An 11969-nucleotide genomic window follows, 5' to 3' on the forward strand; every position below is an offset into this window, starting at 1 on the left:
TACCGGTTAATTTCGGTTATTTTCGGTTAATTTTGATTTCTGATTATTAAAGATTTATTAAAAAAATAGTCTGAAATAATTTATTTATTCATGTTTAAATTGTAATTATTTCATGAAAATAGAAATTATTATGAAAAGTTAGAAAAACATTAAAACATTAAAAAACAATACCAACATCTCCATCGCTGACTGCCGCCGTGCTAGGTCGGCGCACGTCGACAATGTCATATAAAATGGATTTTCTTATCTACTATTTTAGATTCTGAGCGGAGCGAGGAAGCTATTGTTTTTATAATGGTGTTTATTTTTTTATATCCTGTATACAAAATTTCTTCCAGAAGGAGTGCTTCGATTTCAACATATAGTACCTTATCTTTTAGCAAATTGGATCATGATGGTACTTTAGAGAGGTTATTTTCTGATTTTCTCAATAGTTATTTAATGCCACGGGAAAAACCACCGAAAAATTACGAAAAAAACGCTAAAAATGGGATTTTAATTTCTAACGCTTTGTTTATCACCATAGAAACGAATAAAAAATTATAATATTATAATATTAATTCAACTTACTTGATAAAATAATTAATAACAATATAAAATATCCAGAGTGACAAACCGTCCTCGCTCAGAATCGTTTTTCTTATACAATGATATTTTATCATTGAATTCAAGTCTAATACAACCATAGAACAATATAGAAGCGAAACTCGATCAGCTGATGGGTGAAGTGTTTACCTATGATCTGAAGTCCGAACAATGAAACTGTTTCCGTAACACTGACATGATGTTATACCCGTATTGAAAAACCGTTTCCGCCTAATAGGCAGGGTATTCTGCGCGGGGTCGGGTTGTTTCCACTGTTTACTTTTATCATAGATTACGGATGCCACGCTGTGTCGCTGTGTCGCTGTGCAACGGTTCCTCTTCCATACGCCGAATCGATCGGAAGCCGGCCGGCAACGATCACCGATAGACGTCGTTGACATTTGTGTATACGTAGTGACAGCAGTAAACACGTTTACGAAATTCGACTAATTCGTTTTTATAACTGGTTTTTTGTGTCATTTACCTATGTTATGAGTTTATAACGTATTTTTTTACGAGTTCTTTGCAAGTTATTTTTTATTCAATATGGAGAATCATATAACACCCCCAAAACAGCAATTAATTATCTGTGTTTTTATGAGCCGCCGTATTCACATTGCTAAGTGGTGGGAGAAAATTTGGCCGGCAGACGTCGGGTACGTCAGTATCCGAGTATCGATGGGCGGTTTACGTATGGGTTAACTCGTGGGCTGGAGTATAGTGTCGTTCTCGTTGGGCCCCTACCATAATATACAACTTAAACTGTGGTATCTTCAATTATTTGTCCTGACATGCTTCTATAACTATTTACAAAGTTGGAACCAAGGTGTGTCAAATATTAATACATTTTGGTAGTAAATTTGTTTAGGACGTCTGTATCAAGCACCATCGACATTCAAAATTGTTCACTACTACCATAGAACAATAGAGAAGCGAAACTCGATCAGCTGATTGAGGTCTTGTTTACCTACGAACTGAAGTCTAAACCTTCGAAAAACACGGAAACGTTTACCGCACTAATATGATGTTAGACCCAAAGTCACCCATATTATGTAAACGTTTACCAGAACTTTGCACTACGCGCCACAATAACGCTTGATGTTGCCAGCACTGCCAGCAGTTGGCTAGACTATATTAGGCCGCCCGGACGGCCGTTGGTGTTCCGCGGCCGGCGACGCTCTGTCGCCATCACTTTTGTTTTACCGATTGTCGGCGGTGACTGTGGCATTTAAACATTTAACTAAGGAAATCGTAACGCAGAACAATAATATATCGTACTGAAATATAAATCAATATGACTTTTTGTTCAATAGTTTTGGAACCAAACGGTTGTTTTTGTCACAATTTACAACAAGGTGCATGTCCAAATGGTGTCCGTAAAAAGTTTTCACAAGAAATATCAAGAAATAAGTGTTCCGTACACTTCACATCAGTCGTTTTGGACATTGATTTTGGATCCGTGATTAGACCTACACTACCCGTTGCAACTCATCATACAATGAATCCCGAGATGAATCCAATTTCCATGGAAAACAAATACACTTTGAAAATGAAAGACCTCAAAGACCCTTATCGAGGGTTGGTGGTATTATGTCACTTACACAACAGTAATAGTTACCAATCAATTATAGATGTGAGATTGCCTCAAGGATCAACGGTTGAATTTTCTTGTGATCAAACATGTAGAATATTTATACATGGCAATTACATAGCAGTATAGCACCTTTTACTGTAGTAACACCTTATTAATATTGTCTTGTACGAATTGAAAATCATGTTTTTCTGATATTATTTAATCAATACTAATAACCAAATTACTATTAATATACTTACTGTGAAAATGTTGAATAAAGTTACTAAAAATATAAGCCAATAACCGTTTTTTTTTTACAATTAATATTCTTCAGTTAAAAATATAGTATATATTATTATGTACTACAAAATTATTTTACAAACATTTGAAAAAGTTGATTCATTTTTAATTTGTACAATCTGTATAAAATATTTTTAGAATAGTTAAGCTCAGTCGATGGGGAGACTCATAAGAGGGCTTGTTTGAAGAGACTATTCGATAATTTATGGTACGAGATGAGAAGAGATGTTTTGGATAGGGAGGTTTCAGTGATTTGCTAGTTCAAGGTGAAAGCGTTTGTATAGACTTTTTGCAACATATTTGACAGCCGGAATGAGGAGGTCCCTGTGGAGAGTATCATTTGATACATAAAAGATTTTTTTAAATTTTTAATACACAGGTACTATACATCCATATCTACTATAATATAGTCAGAGTAACTTGATAGTTCCATACACACCACAATCAACAACAGTAAACAGGTAAAAACTTGGTATAATATATTATTATAATGACGTGTTAAACACGGTTTGGAGGTATAAAGATTAATGACTAATCGGTATGTGTGTATCTGGTTACAAAGTGAAATTGAATTTTGGAAGTGTACAGTTAAATCTTGCCTGCAAAAATGTAAATAGGGTTGCTGTTGGGAATTGGTTTTTTGGCAGTCAAATTTAATTAATTAACTTGTATGCTCTTTATTACCTATGATTTATGTTTTGTTGCGCTGAAGAACTGGTTTTTGTAAAATGGTGTCAAACTTTTAACAATTAAAATATTAAATACATATACTGTGATTCTAGTGTTCTACAGTGCAATAGAATAATTTAGTTATTGATATTGGATAGAAGTGTACCTTCTTATTTATAATAGCTACTATAGTAGCCGTTTCCCTTTCGTAGATAATATAGAGAATAAATCCCTTTACTACAATTTATAAGATACCTAACAGTGACCGTAGACCAACGTTGTAAAAATATACTATTTGTTTTTATTCAAGTTAAGTAGAGATTTAAAATACAAATACTTATTCTTAATATTATATTAGGTATTTTCAATTTACTATCAATACTTAATATTTTTTACAAAGTCTATTCACAGTGTGACAGTGAACAATACAACTTGTATAAATATAAACTTGTAGAATGACGTGTGCGGGTTTTATTGTAATAAACAGCTCAAACTCTTTAATTTCATTATTATATCAATAAACCAATATTCATAATGGATGAATTGGTTTCAAAATGATCGATTTTAAGTTTTTTTCCGATAAAAACCTTTTTGCTGGGTCGAAAACCTTGAATATTTAATACAAGATTCCTCATAAGTAATTTGTTCATTTACCAATTAAAAAATATTGAAAAAAAACTGTCACAATATTTTTCTATAAGCAGTTTAAATAAGAATTTTTGACAAAATCAGCTAGGGTACCAATTAGTGTTTAGTGGTTGGCAATTTCTAAATTGTTTAAATAATTAATCATATTATTCCTTTTTATTGCGCACTTTGATGTCTTAGTAAATTTAAGACTTAATTAATCTATGTGTCTATCATACTAAATTATTAAGAAATAACTATTTGTTTACTTTTATTCAAAACCATTGTCTGCATCGGGATAAATAAAAGAATATTGAATTAACATGGAATTTTAACCATAATACAGTTAAACATGCAAGTTGTGTATAAAAAAAACTGTGATTTTATATTAAATAGATTTTAGATGAAATTTAGGATATTTGAATACGTGTAATATAATATAATGTTAACATTTGTCAATAAATACTTGCCATAATAGGTTTTTGGTAAAAACACTAACAATTAAGTACCTAGACAAAAAATAACATTAAGAGTGAAAGGGTGAAAAAAAACTTTTGATGGTCCATGTATGAGCTGAATCAGACGATGTTGGGTAGTCAATGTTAGTTAATGTAAGATAATATTATTATTCTTAATAGTTTACGTAGTTTCTCAGAAGCTCTTATTTATTTACTATAACCACAGAATATATGAATATATATTCAATATATTCAGACGATGTTGAGTAATCAATGTTTGTTAATGCACAGACTAGGTAGGTACCTATACGAAATATACGTTTATTTCATATATACTGTGATATAAAGAACAAATTAATATACATTTTGAGAGTATATTATAAGTAATAAGTGTAACATAACTTTATCCATTGAACTATTATGTAAAGAACTTAAATAATAAATGTAATATATAATATTAGCTGTATCAAAAACGTATTTATTTGAATAAGAAAAATTCATGATATCATATTTTTTTCATTCATACAATTATTGTACATAGGTATATAATATTGTGTGCAATATATTTTTTATTGGAAGCTATACGCTATACCTACAATTAACAAAACGCTTATAGCAAAGTATTTATCTGAAATAGCAACTTACACTAAATAGTTGACAAATTACTTTATTCAAATAAAATTACAATATGACAATACTAATATTAACTATCCAATACTACTTTAGATAGGTACCCAAACAATTATGATGATTGATGAATTCAAATAGTCCTGAATTTTTCCAAATAAGTAATTACCTCAGAGGCTTGGGCCTGTTTTTACAGCACTCACTATTGTTCGTTAACTATAAAACTAAAACAAATTACCTAATTAATACTTGGCTACCTACTTTATCTGTGTGATGGAGATTTGAATGTTTGATTGTTTTAGTAGTACAAGTACATATTGTAGTATTTTCACTCACTTCTTCATTTATACATTATTATCAAAATTGTACTCAGAAATAATTGCACAGTTATAATATAGGTACAACATAACAGTTACCAGTATGCGTGATCTTACTGTGACATTGTAATTTGTAGGTATGGCTTACGAAAACCACTGAAAAGGTGAACATAAATTAATATTTCTAAGGTTTTAATTGTATAAAAATATAGTGACACTTATGTAGGTACCTACCATGAATTAAGATCTTAGTTAATACACCATAGATCTTAGTCCATACATTCTACTTCGTGCCATTCATGGTACCTATGTACATTTCAAATTTTCCAGGTTAATTTTTCTTCTATCCCTTAATTGTTCAATAAATCATCATGATACAGTTCCATTAGATTTAGAGGTCGTTGATTAATGATTTGTACTTCAAGGTTGATTAAAGTGCACAAATGTACATTACATACCTAATTCATAATATTTTGGTTTGAAAGTCTACACACCGTGACATAGGTACAAGAACATTATTGAAGGGTTTTCTAAACCCTTAAAGAACAACATCTTAAATATTAAATTCTTAACAAGCATTCCTATTTGATAAAAAATTAATAAATTTAAAACTAATTTATATACTAATATAAACCTTATATATTTTTCAAATATCAATTGGCATGATGGACCAGGTTGAAAAGCTTGACGGCATGTGTAGACCCTGGGTGTGTAGACGAATGTCCAACATTAATGTGAAAATTAATGTGTTAACTTTACTTATGTACCTGAGCACCTCACAAATGGTTTTGTGTTGACCTATAATCATGTCTTTGTGAGTCTTTAGGTTGGGTAAACATTGAAAAAAAAGTGGGGCATAATGACAATCACAAATTAAGATATATAGGATCAGTAAGATATGCTAGCCTATAGTTTAGTGCTGCAGTAGCAGCTGGTATGAAAAGCGGTATTGAATGCAGTACTTTACCTTGTTGAGCTCATGGCACTGTTCAATTTATTGTTTTCATGGACATTGGTCATATTATTCGATATACTAAATTCAAAACCTAACCGTGGGAATTAAGAATTTAATCAATCATTCAGAAATGCTGAATAGCAGAGAAAACATTTACAACTCATGTTAGAAGAATTCACAAACAAGAAGATTATTCAAAAACATTTTGTAAATGGAAAAATGGTTGAAATAAATGGTAAAATGTTTAAATGGCTGGAATACAATAGAAATGCACTTGCCCATGTTTGTGACAACTTGGCTGCCAAGGTTTTTTTTGAAAATTTCAATTGCCTGCCATGAGATTTTATTTGAGATCTCAAAAAAATTACTAGTACTGAATATTGAAAACCAAATCCTTCAAAAAAAGTACTATCTTTATGAAACTTTCAAGGATGAAAGCAGAAGCGATCCTAGACCAGTTTTTAAAAAATTATTAACTCAATTATTAAGGGGGTAAATGTTGTGATCAAAATTTGAATTTTAAAAAAAAAAATGGCGGGAAATTTTGTTTTGTCAATTTCTCAAACTTAAATAGGTGACGCGGTTTTTTTGTGAACAGAAATTTGATCTAGAGGTCTCACTGCGTTGAATCTTGAAGATTTCAAGTCGATGTGACAAATATTGAAGAAGTTGGTGTTAATATAATTAGGTACTTGTATAATTGTATAAGTATTTAATAAAGATTCATACTAACCATAATATTGGGTAAACAGTTTAGTTATTTAACAGTTAAGAACTAGTTTAACTTCATATTTAATTCATAAATTCAGTTTTATTTATTAATGCTCCAAATATGGATAGAAACTGATTGAGCAAAATTTATTTATTTTAAAAAGTTTTATAATACCAGTATGTGATTGAAGAGTTTGATTTAGTCGTTGAAGATTTCAAACCAAGTAGGTACCTATCTGAATACTAATAATTAATTTAAAATAATTAGTTACTTATATTGAAAAACAATACAAATCTATTAACTAATAATTTGTTATTTATTTATTTTCAAACAAAAATTTATTACAATAAGTTATTTAGTAAAAATAGATAAATAGATAATCGTTTACTCACCTTCTATAAGCTTAACTTGTATTGAAGGTGATGAGTTCATTAAATATTATATAATTAATTACTATAAATGTTTAATATTATGTACATAATATAAGTAGGTAGCTAAAACTGAACAGGATAGATAAAAGAAAATATAAATAAGGTGATTTTAGTATTAATAACAAAATAAATATAACAGCTCTTGAATAATGAATAATATATATTAGTTTATAAGAATTTGTAAATTTGAAATTAGAATAGTTTTGATATGGAATACTAAAAAAGGTAATAATTTTTGAAGATTAATATTGATTTGTTAATGTTTACAAAAAATAATAGCAGTATTTACTATTTAACGAGTTTTTGAGACCAAAAGATTTACAACATCTAGGCATATTTTAAATATGATATTATTTATATTAAAATGTTTGTAAATCTAGTATTAACATTATGGTTACATATTGTTACAATATTACTATGTTTAGATACAAGTAATAATAAACATTTTTTAAATAGCTTTCCAAAATTAAACACATAATATCAGTACTTGCATAGTTTGGTAACTTAAAAAGAAATAAAATTTATTTATTTATAGTTACTTTTAGTTATGTTAAGTGAACATCATTAGCACAACCTCAACTCTCAATACCATAAGTAATAATTGATTGAACCAGTGACATGTATACTATTCTTAATTGTATTTTATCAAGTATATATACTATAGTACTAAGATTACGTAAAATGTAAATGTTTTTAGTTACCACTTAGATAACAGTAAAAGTGTTTTAAAAAAATATTTAAAATCAAAATATGATTTAATATAAAGTAATAAAAAAAACATAATATGTACTTAATTTCTATAACCACCCTAAGTAACAGTACAAGGAAAATAAAATACACGAAACTAGATAACAATTAGAAAAGTAGTTAAATGTAACAATTTGAAAATATTTGAAACAAAGTATGATTTAACATAAAATAATGAAAAAAAATATAATAGGTACTTAATTACTATAACCACCCTAGGTAACAGAACAAGGAAAATACAATACCTATATCATTATACATATAACGATTAAAAATAAGACTAAGTATAAACAATTTAAATAAAAAATTAATAGTTATAACCTATATAATATATATTACATTAAGATTGATAAAATTATCTTCATGGCTGCGCATATGGTCCAATTTCCCTTTGGACATATCCATCATTTTGGTGACCGGTACTTCGCAAAAACATCAAGAGGTCTTGTTCTTCATTAAGGAGCTGGACATTTTGTGCAATTATATGAGTGGCTAAAACTCGTTGGGATCTTGATATGCCATCTCTAACCTAACAAAATTAATAATTTACATTATATATTAAATTAATTAAAACAAGTTTAATAACCATTTACCCTGAGATTATTCCGTACTTGATTAAATTCAACTGAAAACTGATTTTCAATATAAGTTAATTCCCCTGAAATAAAGTATGACATGATTACTACTGGATAAATTATAGAAAATTATTATGGATATATTACAAAAATTCATGGCTGGGCAAGTTAATGATTTTTTTTTAACTCAGTTAAGTTAAGTTAATATGCACCAATAACAAAAAGTTTAAAGTTAAAAGTTAATTTAACTATAGGTTAACTCAGTTAAGTTAAAAGTTAATACACTCTTTTTGTTAACTTTTTATTAAGTTAAAAAAAAGGTAATTTGTTTATACAACGCTAACGTACTTAATTTTTTTACAACCCAAAACTAAATTATAGATTATAGTGTTTATATTTTATACAGTGTTTCCATATTTGTTAAATTCGAATTATATACTTTTTTTAATTTAAACAATTTACAGTAAATATTTTTTGACATGAAAACGAAATATACTGAAGTAGTGAAATATGATAAAATTAAAAACAAAATAAATTAACTTAACTTACTTCTTGAAATGAAAAATTAATTCGTTAATTTCACGTTAATTAAAAAAGAAATTTAGTAAATTAACAGTTAAGTTAATGAAAAGCCAAAATTAACTAGTTAGGTTAAAAAGTTAATATAAAATTAACTTATTAACTTAACTTTAACTTTTTAACTCGTTAATGCCCAGCCTTGCAAAAATTACACCAATATTACATATAGTTTATATTTTTATAAAACTATATTTAAGAACTATTATCTTTCTAGTATAAAATAAACATTTTAATAACCCAGAAATAATGTATTAAAATTTTGATTATTAGATACATAAAAAATTTTAAGAAAATTACCAGATAAATAATTTGCACTAAAAAGGTGGTTTTCATATGAAAATATAAGTTTGTATCGCCACAGGACACTCCTTAAATAATACAAAAAATATCAGGTATTTGATGAAATATTTCTGGAAATCAGATTATGCATAAATGAATTATTAAACGGTATAATGGGGAGAGCATGTTTAAAAAATCACCCTGTATAGTCATTGGATTTCATGATACTAATTATTAATTATATCACAAGGAAAGATTTTTTTTCTAAAAAATATTTTTGTATTGATTTTCCAAAAATAAAAATGACTCCTACAACTTGATTAATTGTGAAAAATTTTAATATTTAATTTTAACACATATTTACATTTAAAGAGCTTTAAAAAGTAAGAACATTAAAAAGAATTGAGAATAGTGGTTGCTACAACCCTGTTTGTTGGAATACGGTGAAAAGTTATTTTCCATTTTATGAAAATGTTAATTCATAATTGCATGCTCATATGATTATTGATTTATAACAAAAAACTAATTATAAAATAACTATATCTACTTAGTTAAATAGGCTGGACACAAGTAAAAAATGAAAACTATTATTAAAAAAACAGGTGATCCTAGTATAAGCATTACAAATAAAACCAAGCAACTACAATAGTATAAAGAAGCATGCATTAAAGAATGTTACCAAGAATATAATAAACCTAACCTAGGCTATAAGAAAAGCAACAAATTGTATTTGTATTGATCATACAAATTAACTAAAATTAAAATACACATAAATAGACTTACTCATATCTTACACACTGTTGAGCATACAAATCATAAAACACATAATTACAAACATTTAGGACAAAGATACAACACATAGAACACATCAGAATTTCTCTGACTCACGGAGAAAATCCCAAACATTAGGATGACGTCCCATTTGCACCAGTAATGTTGAATGAAATGATTCCAAATAATTGTTAGTATGATAGTCTTCTCCAAAAACACTGAAAAACTCTGGACCAACCTGAAAAAACCAATAATGTTCAATATATCCGATTAGAAAATTTCTCATTCCTTGTTCGACTTCAGGAAATTGTTGAACGTACTGCATGATGGCCCTGAAACCATCATACATACAAAACCGAGGACATAGAGGATGACCCCTAGCAGCAGGCAGGTGAGGCAGTGCAAGAACCATTCTGAAAACATGAGCTGCTTCAGGACTTCTCTTGACTAGATCCAAAACACCATTTGAATTACGATGACAATACCGTACAATCGTTTGGGTGTAATGAAACCAGCAACATCCCAATCTGCTTTCTGGAAATGCTTGTTGAACTGCATTCATGAGTCCTCTTTCAAAATCTGTAACAAACCGAATTAAATTATAGTTTAGAGGTAAAATTTGTCGTACAATGTTAAATAAAGTGATGTAAGTTTCTTCTGTCCGACTTCTTAGAAGGACATACACCATTGGGAACGACACACTCTTAAATACAACTTGAAAAGTCAGGAAACTTTCCAAGTCTACTGGAGTAACTGGAACAGTCTTGAATGTTCCATCAATACCAACAGTTGTTACTGTGGCCAACTCTTCTCTAAATCTTCTTATTGCATCCAAGTTTGCAAAAATAACTCCTTCGCTTTTTCCGTTGATAACCAGTTCTTGTTGGAAGAATGTTGACGGTGGTGTTTGAAGCGTGTGACTGAACGCAGCATTCTCTGGCCGGGTCAACGCTTCAGCGAGCTCATGGATGTTCTCGGGTATGCGTCCGCCATTTGGTTGATGAGACCTACGCATCCTCTTCCATCTTCTCTGTCCTTGCATAAATGTGTAGTTGTTAGCAGCTTCTGGATACCTAAAAAAATAAAAAAGTGATGGGCGAGTGGACATGCTTAGGTTTACATGTCGAAATTGTCTAAGCCAAAAAAATTATAATTAACTATTATAAGTATGATGTGTAGATTGTAAAATTATTTTAGGTTGCTACCTATAACAATGATAGGTAATTAGGTACATATATGTATTTCTATATAACTTATAGCTACTTGATTTATTTTTAGGTAAAGCCTATAAAATTTATAATATTCACTCACCCATTAAATTATTAAAAATATACCTAATCAACATTATTTCATATAAAATTAGAAAACTACCTAGTTGTAATAAAGATACTTGCACATTTATTAGTTACCTATCTAACTGTGAGTACAAACATACATACAGGTAAGCAAATAAGGTTTAAAAATAATAGTTAGTAAAATAAAATCCAATAACTTACTGAACGATTGCATTGTTGTAAACAGTCCTAACTGAAACAGACATGTTTTCAGGATCAATGCCCCTTGCACCAATTGCTTCTCTTAGAAAAGGTACGTGTAAATTAATATCTGCAGGTCTATGGTTGTGTCGATTCCGAATTCTTATCCTATTGTCAACTTGTGTACTCACTGATGCTGTACAAAGACAATACTCATGAAGCTTACTTTTTTGCCTCTCACATACCAAGTATATGCGATTGGCTGTGGCTTCGCGCTTGTAGTACTTAA

The 11969-nt window shown here is 29.1% G+C and overlaps 1 protein-coding gene across 1 annotated transcript in view; it reads right to left on the minus strand.

Moving 5' to 3' along the window:
* Positions 1–7585: 7585 nt before the first annotated feature.
* The window catches only part of LOC100570441, a 5071-nt gene continuing 687 nt past the window's right edge, over positions 7586–11969 (minus strand). The window contains exons 2-5 of the mRNA XM_029490034.1: positions 11702–11964; positions 10323–11278; positions 8595–8659; positions 7586–8530 (exon numbers count right to left, since the gene is read on the minus strand). Of these exons, the coding sequence (XP_029345894.1) occupies positions 8363–8530; positions 8595–8659; positions 10323–11278; positions 11702–11964 (1452 nt within the window). The 3' untranslated portion in view covers positions 7586–8362. The remainder of the gene's footprint in view (positions 8531–8594; positions 8660–10322; positions 11279–11701; positions 11965–11969) is intronic.

The sequence above is a fragment of the Acyrthosiphon pisum genome, chromosome A2 (genome assembly GCF_005508785.2).
Source record: "Acyrthosiphon pisum isolate AL4f chromosome A2, pea_aphid_22Mar2018_4r6ur, whole genome shotgun sequence".
Classification (NCBI taxonomy): Eukaryota; Metazoa; Arthropoda; class Insecta; order Hemiptera; family Aphididae; genus Acyrthosiphon; species Acyrthosiphon pisum.